We start from the raw sequence: 20,325 nt of genomic DNA, 5'->3' as shown, positions 1-20,325 counted from the left end.
CGGACCGATCTTATCTCATCTCTGTCTTTTCCCGTTCATTTCCCTTCGTTCCCTTCTGTCTCTTCCTCCCCTCCCTCCGCGCATTCAATCCACATGCGCCGCTCTGCGCGACTACAGCATGGCGGAGGGTTCGAAGGCGACTGATGGTCGCGACGCAGACGCTGGAGGAGACGGAGGAGGATCGCGGCCAGCGACCCTCCCCGCGATCGTCACTACTTCCATTTCCTCTCCCAGCCGTCCCATCGCCATCGACTCCGACAACAGCCCAAACAAGGACGACCTCAGTCCCAATCCCGGTCTTCTGCACACCTCCCAATCATTTCCTATCGGTACGCTTCCGGCCCTGTTGATCTTCCTGCCAACTCCGCGGATATTGTCCCTGTACCTCGTGTTCTGATTCGGTCGGTTTTGCGCCGTATCGCGTGCTGATCCCGCATGATAGGCTCTGTCGCCTCGGATGTCGCCTCCGGCTCCAGCGGAAACTACCCAGATGCGAAGAAGAGTTCACAGTCGCCGCGACCGACGAATGGCGCCGGGCCCGTCGGCCGGAATTCGACCTCGTCGCCGACGGTCGTCGAGGCCAGCGCCGATTCCAGCGCCATCGACCCGCTGTCGCAAGTAAGCAAACTCTCTCACGCCCCGTCTTAGGCCATCATACGTGGCCCCGGTTTCCAGGTGATTGACCGCTCGTGACCCCTCCAACAGCACATCATCAAACGCACCAATACCGCAAAGTCTATCCCCCTAAAGCTCCTCGGGAGAGCGTCATACGAGGCGGAAGCGGGCGGATTCGATAATCGCGCCTCACTCGATCAGCCTTCGATTCGGGGAGATGCTGTGCTACAGAAAAAGCCCTCCAGAGAGAAGAAGTAAGTCCTTACGCGCGAATCAGACATGAACGGACCGTTCAGGATCCTCGCGATCTGTTAGCGTACCCGGCGTATCCGCTCTGGCCCCCATTCCCTTGCGAACATCAGAAGACACTGACCATAAATTCCTTGCAACGCACAGAAAAGGTGTCTCCTTTCTCAGTCGCATCATTCCCGGAAAGAAAAAGGACCAGATTCTCGACGAAGACGATGTCTCAGAACCGGAGACCACCCGGATGGATCCAGATGCCTCCTCGCAACCGATAGGGTTCTTTCCTCGCTTTCCCCGCCCGCCCAAGTATATCCGCGTGCGCGCCCAGTACAAGAAGGAAAAGACGTTCCACCGGACTTTCGTGGCGCAGGAGTTGGAGGGCGCGGAAAACGCCTTAGATCAGTCGGACAAGGACGGCGCTGCTTCATCTGCAGGCGATCACAGTACATCAAAAGCCGGGAAAGCCGTGTGGGCGCTGGTTTTCTCCAAGGATGGCAAATATCTCGCTGCGGCCGGGCAGGACGGCAAGGTCCGTGTCTGGGCTGTAATCTCGTCACCAGAAGACCGAAACGAAACAGAGCCTGAGGGCCATGATGACGACGCGCTGCCCCAGTTAAAAGCGCCCGTGTTGAAACAGAAACCGATCCAAGTGTATGAAGGCCACACGGGAAGCATCCTGGACCTGAGCTGGAGTAAGGTAAGGGCTGGAGCTGGATGTTGCTGGAATATCAGTCTGACGGGGTGCACAGAACAACTTCCTTTTGTCCTCGTCCATGGATAAGACCGTTCGGCTGTGGCACGTCACTCGGCCCGAGTGTCTCTGCTGCTTTAAACACAGCGATTTCGTCACGTCGATCCAGTTTCACCCGCGCGACGATCGCTTCTTCCTCGCTGGGTCCCTTGACACGAAGCTCCGCCTATGGAGTATCCCCGATAAGAGTGTGGCCTTCGTCGCGACTGCACCTGATATGATCACTGCGGTTGCGTTCACTCCGGACGGCCGGCACTCGATCGCCGGGTGCCTGAATGGAATGTGCAACATCTATGAAACCGACGGACTGAAGGCGATCGCGCAGATCCATGTCCGTTCGGCGCGTGGTCGCAACGCAAAAGGTAGCAAAATTACCGGCATCGACACCATGTCTTTCCCTTGTGGCGACACACACGGCGAGGTGAAGCTGCTCATCACCAGCAACGACTCCCGCATTCGCATGTACAACTTCCGCGATCGGACCTTGGAGGCCAAATTCCGTGGCAACGAGAACACCTGCAGCCAGATCCGCGCGTCTTTCAGCGACGACGGGAAACACATTGTCTGCGGCAGTGAAGATCGTCGGACCTATCTGTGGCCGACGAGCCCAGTTGAGAAGGACTCCGACAAGCGTGCCGTGGAGATCCTAGACACCCAATCCGCGATGGTGACCGCAGCCATCATGGCTCCGTCGAGGACCAAGCAGATCCTCGGATTCTCTGAAGACCCGATATATGACATCTGCAACCCACCGCCGGTGATGCTTGGAAGCCAAGCAGAGGGCGCGAAAGAGAACGGAAGCCGAACGCGCAACTCCACGGTCAGCAAACTAGCACATGAGTCTCCGACTTACCTCTCCCGCTCGACACATCCCGACGGCAACATCATCATCGTCGCGGACTACTCGGGACGCATCAAGGTCCTGCGCCAGGATTGCGCGTACCAGAAACGTCGGTACGAGTCCTGGGATACGCACTCGACGATCTCGCGCAAGCTGCTCCGTCGCACGAACTCAGCCCGCCACAGCATCGCGTCATCCATCGGCCGAGAGTCCTCGCACAAGACGCCATCGGAGCGGATCATCTCGTGGCGCAACTCGGTCATCGGCCACCATCGCGACGTCTCCCATAGCGGCAGCCGCACCCGCACCCCGTCGCCGCATCGCTTCTCCCTCTCGCGATACTCCAGCCCGGGTCGGGGCGCCGAGACCCGCTCCGCATTCACCACCTCCCCACCTGCCACCCCGTACAAGACCAGCATCGACTATAAGCGGTCGCTGGAGAGCGGCCGGTCCAGCGTCGACGCGACCGGCGCCAACGGTGCGCCGCAGGACAAACCCGCCGAGGACGAGTCCAAGCTGCCGCAGTCCGCGTCGGCCTGGGCGGCTACGAACGCATCACAGCACAAGGATAATCCGCTGTGGCTGCAGGGCGACCAAAGCTATGCGTTTTATAACAAGATCACGCGCGACGCTCTCGCCGCAACGCAGCGCAAGTCTCCCAGCCCGTTGAGTCCCAACCGTCTGTCCGTGCCGGAACCCGATCGGAGGATCAGTAACAGCGGGATGAGTGTGCTCAGCAGCGACTACACTTCGTCGACCGGCGAAGGCGAGGAGGATGTCCTCCGCTGCGAGAACTGCGGCGGCACGAATTTCCGCGCGACCAAGGCGCGGAACGGGAAACAGAGGCTGGTCTGCGTGCGGTGTAATCGTCCGATTAGTTGATTTGTTGTATAGTCGCTTTATCCTCACATATTTTGGTTTTGGTTAACGACGAGTGACGATTGGTACATATGATGGATGGATGGGTATATGCGCGGATGACGGCATTTGTATATTGATGGATGTATAGTACCTCAGACCTGGCACTATGTACGAGACAATGATAGACGTGTTCATGAGTTCGATTAAGAGGAAGATGTGTGAGCGAGAGAAGGGATACGGCTGCCTAGCATGGAAGGAACCCACCATGCGGTCCGCCGTAGATACTCCGACTGCCAAGCCCAACTTCCACCACAGCTCCCTCCAGACCACACCTCCAACATCTTCCTCCACCATCACCACCACCTAATCCGTCGGCATCGACAACACAGACCCCAAAATGCCGTACCTCCCAACCTCCCAGGCCTACCTGGAACAATCCGCCCTCCTCCTCCAAGCCTACCCGGAAACCGTACGTCCTGTCCTGTCGCCACCACAACCTCAATCCCAAAACCCTATAAGATACGATACTAAGAAGAACAAATACAGACACGAATCACAACAAAATACCACTTCCCCCGACCCTCCAAATCCTCCAAACCTGCCGACACCCAGCCCGCCCCAACATCCACGACGCCCACACCATCCACCCCCGTCGCATCGCTCACACTCAAAACCTTCAACCCAACCTCGGGCATCTGTCTCCAGTATCGCACCAACAAGGCCGCCGAGGTCGGTCGGCTGATTACCTCGCTGGGCAAGCTGGCTGCTGGTGCTGACGTCGCCAGTCTGGGGTTGTCGGGTGCTGCGCCCGTCCCCGCGGCGGACGTCGAGATGGTGGATGCGGCGGAGGAGACGAGTACCGCGGCGGCTCCTGCTGCTGCTCCCGCGGCGACGACGAATGCGTCGGCGAAGGGAGGAAAGTCGAAGAAGAAAGGGGGGAAAGGGAAGCGGTAACGGTGACTAGGATTGTGACTGGGTTTTGTTTGATAAGGGAGTTTGTCGGTCTCGGTGATTGATCATGCACCGACATGGACCCCGATCTTGTGGCGAGACACGATTCTTCTACTCGGCTTGATCCTGGTGGAAGCACGGCAGCGGTCAACCGGATCATGACCGCATGCGCCATTGAACGCAGTGTTGATGAGTGGCTACCGCACCTCGGGCGCTCCAACACACTGAAGGCCACTTCATGCTAACGATGTATGCATTGTAAATACAAAATGGATTCGGTTGTCTAGTGCAACATTTTATTCAACACTAGTCTAAATAACTAGGAAATATCCAACATCAAATGTACACAGTGATATCCTATTCCTTTAAATACAGCCCAACTCACCAATCCATGCCACAAGTGGAATGCCTGCTGGTCGGACAATACATCAAATAACAATTCCGCCGTTCAACGCCAGTCCCATGCGCATACCTCAAATAACTCATAAATCAGTAACAAAGCAAGACCAAAGAAAGAGTGGGAGAAAGATTAGCTCGCTTCGGATGAAACGTGCCGGGTATTAGATGGCACGCAGTCGGGTATAATCGTTTAGCATCAGTTTAAAAGTCCTCATCGAAGTTGAGGCCACCGTCGTTGCTCGTCTCCTCCTTGGCTTCCTTCTTGGTGCTAGCCATCACACCAGCCTTCTGGTAGTCACCAACGCGCTTCTCGAAGAAGTTGGTCTTGCCAGCCAGGGAGATCGACTCCATGAAGTCGAACGGGTTGGTGGAGTGGAAGTACTTGTTGTTACCAAGAGCAACCAGGAGACGGTCCGCAACGAACTCGATGTACTGGCACATCAGCTTGGAGTTCATGCCCAGCAGAGCGACGGGCAGAGCATCCGTGAGGAACTCCTTCTCAATCGCGACAGCCTCCACGATGATGTCCTCAACAACCTGCTTGCTCGGGCGGTTGTTTAGGTGAGAGAACAGCAGGCAAGCAAAGTCAGTGTGAAGGCCCTCGTCACGAGAGATCAGCTCGTTGGAGAAAGTGAGACCGGGCATGAGACCACGCTTCTTCAGCCAGAAGATGGAGGCGAAAGAGCCAGAGAAGAAGATACCCTCGACAGCGGCGAAGGCCACAAGACGCTGGCCGAAGGTCGACTCTTGATCCTGGATCCACTTGATGGCCCAATCGGCCTTCTTGGCAATGCAGGGAACTTGGGTAACATTAGCAAGGGAGTCACAGAATGGCGACTGGGAACGTACTGTTATCGATGGCATCGAAGAGGTAGGTGCGCTGCTTGGGCTCCTTGATGTAGGTGTCAATGAGGAGGGAGTAGGTCTCGGAGTGGATGTTCTCGATCATGATCTGGAAACCGTAGAAGCAACGGGCCTCGGGGATCTGAACTTCGCCGCTGAAACGCTCGACGAGGTTCTCGTTGACGATACCGTCGGAGGCAGCGAAGAACGCGAGAACATGGGAGATAAAGTAGCGCTCATCCTCGTTGAGGCGGTTGTTCCAGTCGTGCAGATCCTTGGAGAGATCAATTTCTTCGGCGGTCCAGAAAGAGGCCTCGGCCTTCTTGTACATTTGCCAGATCTGTTGTTTAAGACGAACGCGTTAGCATGGCTGGTGGTGCTGTTGCAGGGCGGTCAAGACCCTATGGGAAAATTCCACTTTACGCGTGACGCGTGACCGACGTGTTTCTCACTCACCTCGTGGTACTTGATGGGGAAGAGAACGAAACGGTGGGGGTTCTCCTGGAGCAGAGGCTCATTGGCCTCCATCTCCTTGATACCAGGCGCAACCTTGAGAGCCTCAGCGGGCTTTTCGGCAACGACCTTGGTGGGCGCGTCGACAGGCACGGTCGACGGCGCGTTCTCCTTGCCCGTGGTATCGAAGTTGAGCTTCTTGACAGGCGAGTCGCTCATCTTGAGGTTCTCCAGCGAGGAAGCAGCCTATGCAAACAGGTCAATTAGCTCGTTGGACGCCCACGACGCGTCTCGGATGGGAGGCGAGACGTGACATCACGTACCTGCTTGGAGGGAGTGACTCGGGCAGACATAGTGGCAAGTGTCTGGGATAATGTGTGGAAGAAAGAATACAAGAGATTGAACACACAGACACGAGAATTGGTCGACCGAGTCAAGTTGAGAGGATGGGATGAAGAAAAAAAGTGCTGGGATGAGGAGGAACAGCGGACAGAAATACCTGCGACGGGACGAGGAGCGTGATCGTTAGCGCGACGGGCTAAGTCACGTCGCACGTGACTTGGCGTGTCGAGTGGCTGGCGGAACAATGGATGTTCCGGCAGAGCGCGTCGTTCCTGCAGGGGAGTTTTTTTGGTGTCAACATCCGGAGACCGGTATGACACAGAGAATGGAGCAAATCCATCCACACAAAAGGTCAGACCACTCCTGATCTTGCTATCCGGTATGTCCGATATGCCCGGATCTCCACATACCTTCTGGTTTTGGTTAGTGACCCCAGTCTGAAGACGCATACATGTTTGTGTATGCAGAGTCGCGTCCGTATCTTATCTGATCGATCTGATCGCGCTTCCCAAACAGGTATTATTGGACGCATGTCGATAGTTTTCTGTAGCACACAAAATAAGCTGCATGGTATCTTGGTACATCTAAAGATACTTTCCCTCCCCCTCGTAGCGTCGGTCATATGGAATGGCTCCCACCAGCTGTCGTGCTGTTGTGGTCTCCCGGCCCAGTCGGGCCTCCACGCGCTTAGTCCTCACTCTCAGACGTCATCATCATCACACACGACCATGACTCCCCACAGCCTCGTCTCCACTTAGACCAATCGACGCCGGTCGGCGTCTTCAGCTCAGGTTAAATGCTCCTTAATAAGCCAACCCAATCCCGACGGAACAGGGTTTCGTGCGAACAGCTGAGCGCGACGCGGGTGGGCTCCTTGCATGATTGGCAGCTCCAGCCGCCATTCTCTCGGATTTACGGGTATCCAAGGGTTTAATTGGGCTGCCCTTACCGTCGGATCTGTCTCTCAAAGCAGCCTGAGTGGGTCTGGAGAGAGTAAACAAACAGAAGGGGCAAGAAAGAGTTCGATTTCTTTATAAGCATGACCAAACGACGCGTTCAATAAGATGTCTGGACGCGTCTGTCATACCCACTGAAAGCCAGTCTTGGAGATCCCCTAAACCCAAAAAGAAAAAGGATCGAGCTCATCTTGAAACTTTTCTTAAATTTGCCATCTAGGGTGAAATATGCGAGATCAAGGTTGAGCATTTTAACTGTTGCCAAGCCATCGTTCGGGACAGCTTCAAGAATGATGCGGTTGATCGATGCCTCTCGATGGTGAGCCAGCAACGAGTCCAACCATGTTGGATAATCCCAGCACCGTCGACGAAGCGCATTCTACGGCAGACCCTGCATACCACCCTTTCGCACGCGTTTCAGACAGGACCTCACATAACCGTTAGTATATTCTCAAGTCTATCAGATTCCTACTCCCGTAGGTTCATATGTACAAAGATACGGTGGATCGACACCAAAGATTTAACGCCTCTAATATAGACCCGCGGAGCCAGAGCCCCTCAGCCATGCCAAAATCGCCCTTCTCTATTGCCCTATCTTGCGCAGAACACGAACTCTTCACAGCACCTCCTTCAGGGACTCCGGGAGCCACCGGTCCTCGAACTGACGCATCAGCTTGTTAGTCTGCTCGGCCAGCGTAAGGGTCAGGATCTGTTAAGTCGTCAGCTTCCATCCAGTGCAGAACGTCGGTACGAATGGGCACTTGCAGTATGGGGCAAAATGCGGGCCAGATGGGCGAAGTAGCCCTTATAAATCGCAAGGATACCTTCCGTGCGAACTGTCTGCGCAAGACAATCGAAAGCGCTCTTGTAGAGATTACCGGTTTGGTTGTACATGCGGGACATAATCGTGTCTGTGGTACAAAGTCAGTCGGTCCGACCTACAGTCTAAAGATGTCATGAAACATACCCGGAGGGTGCATCACACAGCAAACGACGAATCCAGATGCCGTGCTGCTAGCCAGATGAAGAGCTGGACCTTCCTCCATGCCGAGGTGCTTGACCAAACGACGCTTCGCGAAAAAGTACGTCGGCAGCTGGACGGAGCTACCGAAACCCGTGCGGACCATCGCCGCATTCACACCACGGTACAAGCCACGAGCTCCTTCAGAGGTATAGATCTGGCGCAGGCCGTCGAACGAGTTGCGGTACTGGTGCTGTGTGCCGACGGGAAGGAAAGGAGAATACGACTGGAGGCGGGTTTTCACGAGGAAGAATGGAGAGGCGCATGCTGCACCAATGATACCGGACGCGGCACCGGAGAAGACATTAATGCCGAGCGACTGGACGTTCGGATCGTTGTAGACGGTCGTCGTGATTCCCTTGCGCAAGGGCTCGTAAAAGCCAAGACGGCATCCGTTGAGAAGAATCTGGTAGATATACTGCGTCGCATAGTGTTAGCGCCTCGAACGGACCCGCGGCAACTTCTTCTCAACATACAGCAGAGTCGATTCCCCGGAACAACCCACGGGGACCTTCGTTCTGTAGAATGACTTTCACGCCGTGAAAGACACCCCGGTATTTCTTGACCGCATCGCCCTTCGATTGCAGCTCTCCCTGCAACTGCAGCCTGCATTCGATCCCGATCAGATTCGCATTCCACCCCAAGGGCATGTTGACCATACCTAATCTTGACAGTCTCGAAGCTGTGCGTCACAGTCACCGCACCACAGGCGGCTATGCCTCCTGCAATGAAAGCCCTATAGATATGGACATAGCGTCAGCGCGATCCGATGTCTGAAGCCGGAAGGCGCATCTTACCCTGTCGTCGTGGCCATGGTTCTTAAAAATTGCCGCCGTTAACGGAGCACAAACTTTGTCTGCACGTGGACGAAAGGGTTATCCAGACGGCCAAGAATGGTCGCGTTGCAGAGAGAACTGGAGACCGCGAAAGCCAAGCAACGCTCCGCAGAAAGTAGGCTTCAGCTGACAGGAAGATTGGTGTAAGCAGCAGAGATCGATTTTCCACGCTGTTCCGGTCTTACTGATGGGGGCCGCGGCGAACGATTGGATTCCGGGGGCGATGATTGGGCATCGGCGTGGCTCCAGCGCCGCCTCTCCGACCATCGGGCCCGATCAGTCAGCACCGCCACCGATGCTAACCGCCGGGGCGGAAAAACATTTCCCATCTCCAACGCGTCGAATTTCTGGGGAAGATCGCGAGCTTCTCCAACAGCTTCGTCAACGGGATCTGACTGGGTATTGACACTCACTGCGGACGTCTTTTTGCCGGCCTGCGTTTGGCGCGCTGTGGACTTTATCTGTTAGTCAACGACCTCAAATCAATTTCACATCATACACCATGGCGGAGGGACAGCAACAGCCTCCGCCGCAGGCACCGCAACAAGCGCAGCCAACGCCTCCTCCAACGCAGAAAGTTTCCGATATCATTCGCAGCTTTCGTCCGACAAAGGTCTGTATTTATTCTGTCTACCAGCAGCACCATTGACCGAGCTGATCATTGTGTTCCTCCAGGCATTCAAAGCGCCCAAGCAGGACAGCTCTAGCTATGTGACCTCGTTGGATTTCGACGATCAGGGCGATTACTTGGTGTCGTCAGGTGACGACGACACGATCCAGATCTATGATATCAAGGAAGGCAGATCTACCAAGTCGGTTCCTAGCAAGAAATACGGTGCGCACTTGGCCAGGTTCACCCATCACTCGCGCCAAGTTCTTCATGCAAGCACCAAAGTAGATGGTATGCCTTACATATTGGTCCTGCATATTTCAGCATCACTCTAACCAGAGCAAGATTCGTTACGTCTTCTGGACCTTCACAATGAAGGATACATCCGTTACTTCTCGGGACACACAGACAAGGTGACATGTTTGGCTCTATCACCCGGCACCGACTCGTTCATTTCCTGTTCCAAGGACGATACGGTTGCGCTGTGGGACCTTGGTTCAAGAAACGCGCAAGGGAAATTGAATCTCTCCACCCCTTACTTAGTGGCATTTGACCCCTCCGCCTCGGTCATTGCCATTGCCTCCCAGTCGACATCTTCCGTTCTTCTCTACGACTTCCGTAACTACGACAAAGCCCCATTCTCCACGTTTGACCTTGCGCCGTACGAAGAAAAATACACTCCTTCCACCAGGGGAAGAGCCTGGACTCGACTGGAGTTTTCCAATGATGGAAAGTACTTGCTCGTGGGGACGGATTATCATGGACACTTTGTTCTCGATGCTTTCGAAGGAAATGTGAAAACTTTTCTAGTTGGCCGGAATGGGTCTCCCGGTAGAGCGGCCCCCGTATCGACGACCGGAAAGCCGCTCGGTCAGGGCGATGCCTGCTTTTCACCCGACGGACGATATGTCATCGGTGGCTCTGGAGATCACCCGGACGTCCTCGTATGGGATCTACAGCAGGCCCCGGACCCGAACGGCACCTTACAGCCCATGTGCAAATTACCGCATCGTGGTCGCACAGCAGTCGTGGAGTACAACCCGAGATACAACATGTTTGCTACTGCCGATAAGGAGACTGTCTTTTGGCTTCCGGAGGACAGCTCCAAGAGCTCCGAGAAGCAAGGATAAATTGTGATCTCTGTCACACTTGCGGGTGGCACGACTTATCTAGCCAAATCTTCCGATCTACCTCGAACCAACCACATGGGGAATACCCAGAGACGCGTCGACTCTATACATTAATCTATGCATGGTCTAACGGACAAGGAACTAGTTTTTCCGGCCTTTTTCTTTGCCAATCAAACTCCTGGCTGTATCGCAGACCCAAATCAGGGGACCCTCCAGATTTTCGTCGCCATCTCTGTGTTTTTCAACCATATTTTCGATCTGCTTCACCACGGTGCGATTGCTCGATATTGTCATCATGTTGGTGGCCCATCCATACATGAACACACTATAATTGATATCGGACAGGATATCCGTTATCCGCTCTGATACTGGAGGAAAAACTCCCCTGGTTTTGGCGGAATCAATTATCGCTTGAGATTCGACAACCTTGACCGGGATCCTCCACTGCGACGGAATTTGGTAGTTAGAGAGTTCCTGGAACTTCTGGATGACAGACTCTCTTTCCAGTTCGTCAAACGGGGGGTCACCCATTAGAATCTTCGTCCGTGCTTTTTCAGACTCGGTACCAATGGTATCGACAATTTCACGCATTCGCCTGGCCGCCTCTCCGGTACACACCAGCTCATGGCCGACCATTGCTGGCCAGAGTTCCTTGGTCAGCAGCGGACGTTCTTGCTCGACCTCCATTTGTCGCACAATGGCTTTGTGCAAGCCCGGGGTCGGCGTTATGTTTTTAATATGGGACACATCGGAGACCATCGCGAGGAGCAGTGTACAGTCCACATTTAACGTAGGGGTGAATCGTTTGAACGGTTTGGGCAGAAGCCGACGCAGGTCCTCCTCCAGGGTATGACCTGCGGGCTTTGAGCTAGCAGCAGCCCCGCCACATTCCAGCGTGATGCCATAGCCTCTTATTACCTTCAATAGATCATCAATGTCCGGATTCTCGCCCTCCTCCACCTTGGGGATCACAAATCGTAGCCGAGGATGTCTATATCTGACCCTGGTCTTGTCGGCAGATTTGCGCATGTCGATGGCCAACTTGACCAGCTCCACCTCATCGTCGTCATCCTCATCAGAGTCCATACTACGATCATCGTCGTAATTCCTCAACACTACCCGCTCCTCCTCCGAGCCCGCCTCCGACTCCCCCTCCCACCCCTTCTTGGCCATCTCAAACAACAACCGCGTCTCCGAGATCGTAGACACCTTGACCCACTCTTCCCCGTCATCCGCGACAATGTCCACAAAGACACTCCGCCGCTTATCCTTGTTGGGCCGCTTCTTGCCCCCCTCCTCCCACCCGCCGTCAACGCCGTCCCAGTAGAACCGCTTCCCGAAGGCCACCAGCCCTGTGCACGTGCGCTTGGCTATCGTCCACACCGCCTCGTAGAATGGGAGATTGGACGACCGCAGCGCGTGCATCAATCGCTGTTGTGTGTCGTCCGGGAGATCATTGTCGTCGGCCTCGGCCTTGGCAGCGGCAGACGCATCGATCTTGTCGGCGAGCTTCTCGAGCGTGCGCAATTCCGAGACAGCGTTGGAGCGCAGCGAACGGATCTCCACGATTTGGGGGTTGCGCTGCGTCTCTGCGAGGAGGGACTGGAAGGCGTCTAGTTCGGCGATGAGAGTGTGACAGCGGGTCACGAGGGAGGCGGCGAGGTCTCGGCTGGACTCAGGGGCGGGATCGGGGAAGGAGGATACATGGTCGTGGTCTTTGGGGTCGGTCGTAGACATTTTTGGTGTCAGGGACGAGGAAGAGGAAGTGGTGATGGTTGTTCGAGAAGAGCATACTGAGAAAGAGTGAAATCGAGTTGAGCTTCTGGGTGGATGAGTCAGCGCATCTCCGTGTCTAGTTAACTATGAGTCAAGTAGGGTCAATAGATTGGGACTGGGTACATAATTCAGTGAATTGAATTGAATGATTGAGATTTATGATTGGTCTACCTGGAAATACTGATAATGTGTAGTGCTTTTGGTTATCCCATCAGTGTATGTGTTATAACTTATTGCTCATAAAATCTTCACATATATAGATCTCGGATAGCACCGAACCATGGATGACCGCCAGATTTCTATAAACAATAGAAAACACTTCACATACAGACATTTAACGCATCAGAGTCATCATGCCTTGTGAATTGTAGCGTCCAGTCTGTGGCTGTCTTCTCATTATCAAGTGGTTTACTTCCACTATAGGCCGAAAGTGGATGAAGATGGAAAGTCGCCGTGGAGCTCCCATGCCACGACGCATTATGTTAATAATAGCAAACTAAACTGGACTAAATGCAAGCTACCTAGAAAACTGTTGAGATGATTGTATGGATAATACTACCTGATTTCGATCAAGACTGCTTGGGAATTGACACCTTCGGTGCAACTACCCGTTCTTTATGCACTCTGTATAATACTTCTCCTCCAGAACTGCGTCGACACTGCATAGACACCCTACTTCGCATCACACAGAACTGACAGTCAGACTGCTATTAGCCGAGGACCATAGCCCGAACCCACCAGCTAGTGCAAGAAGAGCACACGGACTAGTTAACGGCCCCTGAGCTAGTCTGTGCTTTGGCCCCAACCCGTTACAGCCATACGGATAGTTGCATACTACGTAGACTGATCAGCATGAAATGCGTTATGCCTGACCGTGATATATCTCACCCATGTCTGCATAGTCCCACGCTCACCATTATCTGCGCATCGCATGGTCAAGTGGAAGCCTACATGACATGGGCCCTTGGCAGTGCAACAGGTCTCGACGGGCTCCTCTGGCTCCTCCCGACCCGAATAATGCAGCCACTCTGGGAGTGTGTCCAGATGTAATTAAGCTAATGCATACTAGTATAGACTCGCCTTATCGACTTTCTCCGGCCAACCCCAACCACGACGACGACGCACGGGCTGGTCCACATGCCGTCTACCCGCCGGTCAGACCGTGGTACGGAGGAAGCATGTTTGGCCTTTTTCTACAAGAACCTGGCCTTTGTATTTTAAATACGTTTAAAACTTAGACAGAAATTCATAATTTATTATGATGGAAGTATAGAATGAGCATCTAGTTGTAAGGTAATGTAACTATATGTTTCTTCCATACTATATCCCCCACACCTCCTCTGTTTCTAGGTCTGCATGACCCACCCCACACCCCGAGGCCCGATTGACTGTACGGGATATGTATGTATTCATCTCGTGCAGTCCCCGTCCAACACATAGCCGAGGAGCGCTAAGGCTAGTTCCAAGGATATCAGCCAAATCAACTGGCAGGCCGACTGGCCCGATGAATCATTATCGAGCCATTAGTTACTGCGCACAGAATCCCTGACATTAGAATGTTAAGGCACATAAATAGCGCCCCCTCCCCCTTTCTGCGGAGGTCCTGCGGTTTCTCAACGAAGCAGACCCTCCGCAACCATGTCGCGCGCAATTGACACGGTGGCCCAGCCAGGCGAGAAGAAAAAGATGCGGCTCATTGTCGCCAGCTGCAGCAGGTGAGAGGCCGCAGTTTCACGCGCAGAGCTAGACTAACGACCGTGCGGGCAGAACCGGTACCTTGGGCCTCCATCAAGCACTGGAGATGCTGGGCTATACGCCCTACCACATGATCGACGTCATGTACAAGGGAAAGAAGCCCCATATGAAGGTCTTTAGTGAGGGCATCATGGCCCACCACAATCGCTTCTCGGGGATCAAGCGGTATGAAACCGCCGATCTGGAGAAGTGGATGAGCGAATACGATGTGAGTTATGGCGCTGGCATCTCTGGCCTTTCACCAAGGACACTATACACTGACGCGTGATAGTGCCTACTGGAGATCCCAAGCTACGTTGGCCCGAGAGCCCTCGAGGGGTATGCGGCCGATCCGGACGTTAAATTCATCGTGACCGAGCGGTCCCCAGTCAAATGGGCCAAATCAATCAACAACACCATTGGTGCAGCTATTGTGCTGGGTTCCAAATTCCCCATGAACATCCTGCGGCGGGTTGACTCCGAGCTTGGGGAATTCTGGCACCTCGCGGACTTGATGTATTGGGCCTACTCCGACTCGACGAACCCGGGAGACCCTGACAATGAGGAGATCCTTGCCAGGAACTACGTGGAGTAGTAAGTGTTCTTCTCGAGCAGAGAAACATAAGACAGGGCTGATCATGCGCGAATAGCATCGACACCATCAAGCAGAAGCTGCCCAAGGATAGACTCCTCGTTGTCAAGCTCGAAGATGGTCTCGGCTGGGAACAGATTTGTCCGTTCTTAAAACTGCCCATCCCAGAGCAGGAATATCCCCGTGGTAACGAGCCTGATACGTTCAAGAAGATCGTTGAGGGCTACCTCCAGCCGAGAGTTACGGCGGCCATGCTGAAACTTGGCACAGTGATGACTACGGTTGGAGTCGCTGGCTTTTTGGGATGGAGATACTTCCGGTGAGAAGGAGTATTGGGCAATTCTTCATAGTTGTAGATATCAAGGGAGACTGAAACATAACTGCCATCTGCGGACCTGACGTCCATTTGTTCCGTACCCAAACATCCGATATTTCTAGTCGACATTAGTATTTATTTACTTCTACCCTAAAATAAACTCAATGGATGGAATAGCTAAATGCAATTAAGGTTAACGGAGCGATGGCGTGATCGCGCTTATTTTGTGCTCATACAGCGCCTATCAGCCCCCTTGCAGCCCTACCCTTCGCCCTTCAACAAAGAAATAAATCACACAGCAGGAAACACAAAGACGGCTATGCTGGCAGCATTTTATTCAACCCAGCCCCCTTCACTCCGCAACGCACCTAGCTATCAATCTCGTTGAAGCTATCAAGCAGGGTACCTGAATGCTTTCCATAAGCCTCATCATAGTCAAGCATCGAAGGCAACGAGGACGACGAAGACTGCGCGAAATATTCATGCTGTTGGCTCTGTCTCCAAGAATATGTCGTAGAGACGCTCACCCCGTTGTCCGCGTCAACAAGCGTCACGGATGATTCCTGAGCCCCATCTTCCCCCTCAGAGTCACCGGCTGGGTGAGATTGCGTCGGGGGTGCGAGGGGAACGATCACGGCCTGAGGTTGCGGCGGTACATGAACACCTTGGCCGTAGCCTTGGAAGTGAAGTTTCCATGCTGCGAGAATCGGGGATTAGTCCACTGCGCTTGCTTTGCCATGCATGTTTGACTTACTGGTAGGGTCTTGCGTGAGCCAAGACCAGCTATCGTTCAGGAACGCCTGGCGCCCATCGGCCATGACGCTCTTCAGGACTCCCATCTCTCCAGGGGCGGGCCGGAGGTACTTCAAGCCGGCCAGGATGCGGATCATGGAAACCGCAAACGTGATGGCGATTTCTTTCCCGAGACACTCATGAGCCCCGTAGCCCCATTGGATGTAAGCGCTGGCGGGCCGGTCCAGCCGGAATTTATCGGCGTCGGGGATGTTGTGAGGGTCGCGGCAGGCGAGTCCCTAGAGTTGTCAGTCATAGATCGAATACGGAAGGCGTGGTAAACGTACGAGATGGTTGACGATGACTTCGCCAGGTTTGAAGTCGTGTCCGTCGACGGTGACGGGCCGCGCGCACACGCGAACAGTGCACTCCATACTGGTCAGACGGTTGGCTTCGAGGACATACTGACGCAGAGTGCGGTCAGCCGCTGGCGTATCGGGTTGAGTGACGAGCTTCTGGATTTCTTCCCAATGCCCGATGTTTTCATAGCGGAAGTAGTACTGCAGCACATTGGCAACCTAGTTGTTGCAGTCAGCGAACACGTCCAGATGCATCGTATGTAAGAGAAGAGAAACGAACAACTCCAGAGGGCGTTCCAACGCCCCCAATGGCGGTCAGCCAGCAGATATCAGCAACTTCCTCCGCGGACATGCCCATCTCCATCATCTCCTTTGCGACATTGTTGCCGTACCAGCGCAAGGTACCCGTGGCCTGTCTGCGGGTCATCAAGTTCTTGAGGACGCCACTTTGCGCCGGCTGAGCCTGCTCGTTGACGAGCTTCCGGGTGGTTTCAATGAGCGCCTCGGCGCTTTCAATGGCCCATTTTCTGCGCTGCAGCATCAGAGCCGGGTCGTTGTTGTTGAAGCCCCAGATGCGGACATTCATCAGATGCCTGTACACCGTTGCGGCATTCATACTCCCGGTTGGGTTCTCGGGGGTTTTCATGTCGAGGCAGAAGAGGTCAGCCATGATTCTTGCGTTGAGCGGAATTGCCACGCTGTTGGTTGTTAGCCAGTGACCAAGACACTGCAGAAACTAAAGAAAGAGGAGCCATACTCTCGGATAATATCCACTTGATGCAAATCCTTGGTCAGCCAGAGGGTGTTGGCTTTGAGCAGTTCACTGCCCAGCTTGGTGGTCGTCTCAGACAACAAGTCGAGGAATTGATCTGGACTGAACAATATCGAATGCACGAGCTTCTTCTGCGCCGCGTTGGCTGGATCATCTCCTCCCAACATGTAATCGTTGTATGTTTTCCCGGGGAACATGTCGTTGAGATAGCGGGCCCAGGGGACTCGGAAGCTCGCCTGATCTTTCAAAACCTTGATGTTGGTAGCATAATCTGTCAAGACGATCTTCCGGGGCGGCGGCGCCGGGTCTGCGAGACTGTAGTGATCGATGGTTCCGATTTCTCGTGCAATCTGTTCGTTCATCTTCCGGGTGAACATTGGCTGAGTTGCATGGAGTGAGTTGTAGGGGAACCATCCGGGCAGAGCTCGCTGGATCAGTTTATGGAACATGGAGCCTCCGAGGCTGTAAGGACATGCGTTAGAGAAAGTTGACCCTCTTACAGACTTGAGCAGTACTCACATATCGTAATCTTGTTGGACCTCTCGGAATCCCCAGTTGGTCAGATTGGACGCCGTGTAATCCTAACCATCCGTTAGCAAGTCCATGTTGGACGATCAAAGAGCTAACCTACCAAAGTGAGGAACCGATCGGATCGAACAAGCGTGACAGCATCACTGAATACAGCTCGTCCCACAGTGTAGGGAGGACATCCACCGCAGCCAGGATCCAACCGGGGTTTGGCATCTTCCAAGAACATCCCGGGATACATTTCGACCATGTCTGGGTGATCATATAGTTTCCGCAGGAGATCAGCGATTTCCGGGTCTGGGTTAATATCCTCAAAGGTTGCATGCCGCTTCAGCTTGAAGAAATCGCGCATTTCATTCAACGACCCCAGATCCCACTTTCTCGCACTCATGATACCGGCGATCTCGATCATCCGGAGTGCCTTGGGGACGTTCCGTGGCCCGAACAAACCAGCAGGGTCTTCCATGCTGTCCTTGAGGATTTGGACCAGATCGGCATCGTTGAACTTTCCGTCAGGGCTGCGTTTGAGCCCGCCGAATTCGCGCTTACTGGGATCCTTGTCGATGCTCTGCTCGTAGCGCATCAGACCCATCATGAATTCTTGCGGCGTGAGCTGGTCCAGGGGCTTGTTCAGGTCGGGGAAGAGAGACTTGAGGAACTCGTTGGTCCACTTCTCGTCGCGCCGGGAGATGACCGAGTGGAATCGATACAACAGGTTGAACTCCGCTGAGATCTGGTTGCCAATCCCTCGTGGCACTCCATCAGGATCAAATGTTCGGCCCACTGCGATGCGGGGATCCAGAGTCCAGTCGCTCGCCGAGTGGTGTGTGTTGGTCAAGCCGCGCAGATAGTCATGGAGGGAGATGTTCACATAGAGTCCATTGACCACACTAAGTTGGGTTAGTCTGGCTTCCGTTTGAAGTCAGGGAACGGAGGGAGCCACTTACAGACGAGCGACCTGGAAAAGATCTTCATCCTGCTTTGCTAATGCCTTCTTTCGTGCCTCCTCTGAGCTCGTCGGAGGCAGAGTGAAACGTCCGTTTTCGTTGATCTTCAGCAACATGTCCGCGACATAGTTGTGGAAGCGGCTGTACATCACTAAGATCACATTGACACCGGCTGGCTGTCCGAGGAGTCGTTTCTCATGGAAAGTGTCCGGCTTGAGCATGCCCTTTTCCATTGTACGGACCTTCAGCTGGTCTTCAAGGCTCGAACCATACAAGGGAGCGAGATCCAGGTACGAAGAGGTATCCGAGATGTTCGGATCACGGCGATTGGTGCGAAATATATCTAACTCGAGTGTTAACATGGACGGATGTTGCAAAAAGAACGAAACGTTCTATGGAAAACATACCGTGGATAATGATGGACGCATGGTAGAACAGCATGGAAGAGATGCCGGCTGGGTTTTCCTTGAAGGTGCTATCATCGCGGGCCATGAGCACTAAGATTGTCAGTTCACTGTATTCAGAATTCACTAACATAACCAGCAAAGAGACATACAGTCGAACAGAAGACCAGGGTCGGGCCGCACGCCATGCATAGTCTTGATCCGGGGGATTGATCTCGCATACGGACTGCCCGCCTTTCCAAGATTGGGCTCGAGAGGGTTCTATCGAGACAACCGATATCAGTTGGGATGGCCAGCTCTCCATCATCACCAAAATAGGTATAACTCACATTGTAACTTCCATCGGGGGTTCGATACTGATACTTATTTCCGAAGTAGGACAGAGGAGGGTGCTGCAGGCTCCGCCAGAGCTGATCGATCAAAACGCCGGTCAAGCGCTGTCGAGCTTTGGATGTCCGTGGCAGCATTGCAACGATGGCGATAATTTTTTCCATCTAGAGATCGTTAGTAACCGAGGATTACAGGGCCTGGATAAGCTCTATAACTCACATGCATTTGACGGTCATCCATCGGCTTGCCCTTGTTCTTCACCATTTCGATCAGGGTTCGAAGGTCGCTTCTTCGGCCCTTGACTCCAAGTGCACGGAGATCCTTGATCAGGCTGGTGGCAAGCACTTTGGGGTCCCCATATGCCTCTCCAGCTTGATATTTCTCGTCGTCCTCCTCCTCTGCCAGCTCGTCTGAGTGGAAGATTCTGGCATAGAGCCGGGACCAGATACCGACACCGGTTCCTGTAATGCTTGACAGAGCTGCCTTTGTGGCTCTGGGGAGAAGCCTGGATCGTGGTGACAATTCCCATCCCGAGCCTGTTCGGAAGGATTGAAGCTTCTCAATGATCAGGTGTGTCAGGTCATTCCGGAAAAGCGTCAAGTAAAGGAGGGAGAGAACGAGAACAGCGAGAGCAACGATGACAGAGGACATTTTGCCAGTCGACGCTGATGGATCAAGATCACTGCAATCCATTAGCTGCGGTGAGTTGAGATGGTCTGTTTGGCTAGTGACACTCCAGCAGACCGAGAGTCTATATACTCAGAGGCAGGACAAGGGTATCGGACAGAGCGATGGGGATATATCCAGTCCCCTGCAACAGTCGCAGATCAGGTAAAACCACAAGAGGGGGGCTTGGGTGCCTTGGCTGATCTTCAGATACGCCGCCGCTGAATCTGTGGAGCTGAATTCCCAGCTGAGTGTATGAGCTCGCATGCAGCAGATACGAAGCCATAGCTCTTCGAGGATATTGCAGTTCATGG

The 20,325-nt window shown here is 53.8% G+C and overlaps 7 protein-coding genes across 7 annotated transcripts; 3 read left to right on the top strand and 4 right to left on the bottom strand.

Annotated features, from left to right (window-relative positions):
• Positions 1–118: 118 nt before the first annotated feature.
• Positions 119–3,335, top strand: ATEG_02042 (WD40 repeat domain-containing protein; the record flags this gene model as incomplete). Its single annotated transcript, XM_001211220.1, has 5 exons — positions 119–329; positions 443–618; positions 706–869; positions 931–1,558; positions 1,611–3,335. 5 exons carry the CDS (start codon positions 119–121, stop codon positions 3,333–3,335), a joined length of 2,904 nt encoding a protein of 967 aa, XP_001211220.1.
• Positions 3,336–4,865: 1,530 nt separating this feature from the next.
• On the bottom strand, positions 4,866–6,313 carry ATEG_02041 (ribonucleotide-diphosphate reductase subunit RNR2; the record flags this gene model as incomplete). The annotated part of the gene is made up of 4 exons (XM_001211219.1): positions 4,866–5,464; positions 5,514–5,847; positions 5,964–6,206; positions 6,284–6,313. 4 exons carry the CDS (start codon positions 6,311–6,313, stop codon positions 4,866–4,868), a joined length of 1,206 nt encoding a protein of 401 aa, XP_001211219.1.
• A 1,665-nt stretch (positions 6,314–7,978) lies between these two features.
• Positions 7,979–9,093, bottom strand: ATEG_02040 (putative mitochondrial oxaloacetate transporter (Oac); the record flags this gene model as incomplete). Its single annotated transcript, XM_001211218.1, has 5 exons — positions 7,979–8,169; positions 8,226–8,697; positions 8,756–8,885; positions 8,941–9,015; positions 9,077–9,093. The coding sequence occupies 5 exons, from the start codon at positions 9,091–9,093 to the stop codon at positions 7,979–7,981; spliced, it is 885 nt and encodes a 294-aa protein (XP_001211218.1).
• Positions 9,094–9,617: 524 nt separating this feature from the next.
• ATEG_02039 (WD-repeat containing protein SWD2) lies at positions 9,618–10,855 on the top strand (the record flags this gene model as incomplete). The annotated part of the gene is made up of 3 exons (XM_001211217.1): positions 9,618–9,728; positions 9,791–10,016; positions 10,071–10,855. The coding sequence occupies 3 exons, from the start codon at positions 9,618–9,620 to the stop codon at positions 10,853–10,855; spliced, it is 1,122 nt and encodes a 373-aa protein (XP_001211217.1).
• Positions 10,856–11,055: 200 nt separating this feature from the next.
• On the bottom strand, positions 11,056–12,592 carry ATEG_02038 (uncharacterized protein; the record flags this gene model as incomplete). Its single annotated transcript, XM_001211216.1, has 2 exons — positions 11,056–11,087; positions 11,182–12,592. 2 exons carry the CDS (start codon positions 12,590–12,592, stop codon positions 11,056–11,058), a joined length of 1,443 nt encoding a protein of 480 aa, XP_001211216.1.
• A 1,677-nt stretch (positions 12,593–14,269) lies between these two features.
• On the top strand, positions 14,270–15,280 carry ATEG_02037 (sulfotransferase family protein; the record flags this gene model as incomplete). Its single annotated transcript, XM_001211215.1, has 4 exons — positions 14,270–14,346; positions 14,399–14,594; positions 14,658–14,959; positions 15,016–15,280. 4 exons carry the CDS (start codon positions 14,270–14,272, stop codon positions 15,278–15,280), a joined length of 840 nt encoding a protein of 279 aa, XP_001211215.1.
• Positions 15,281–15,986: 706 nt separating this feature from the next.
• Positions 15,987–19,996, bottom strand: ATEG_02036 (peroxidase/cytochrome P450 family protein; the record flags this gene model as incomplete). Its single annotated transcript, XM_001211214.1, has 11 exons — positions 15,987–16,304; positions 16,353–16,583; positions 16,645–17,062; positions 17,122–17,598; positions 17,656–17,717; positions 17,768–18,554; positions 18,612–18,954; positions 19,019–19,108; positions 19,168–19,276; positions 19,345–19,509; positions 19,565–19,996. The coding sequence occupies 11 exons, from the start codon at positions 19,994–19,996 to the stop codon at positions 15,987–15,989; spliced, it is 3,432 nt and encodes a 1,143-aa protein (XP_001211214.1).
• Positions 19,997–20,325: the final 329 nt, after the last annotated feature.

The sequence above is a fragment of the Aspergillus terreus genome, genomic scaffold (assembly GCF_000149615.1).
Source record: "Aspergillus terreus NIH2624 scaffold_3 genomic scaffold, whole genome shotgun sequence".
In the NCBI taxonomy this organism is placed as follows: domain Eukaryota; kingdom Fungi; phylum Ascomycota; class Eurotiomycetes; order Eurotiales; family Aspergillaceae; genus Aspergillus; species Aspergillus terreus.
This window is presented reverse-complemented; position numbering and strand designations above follow the sequence as displayed.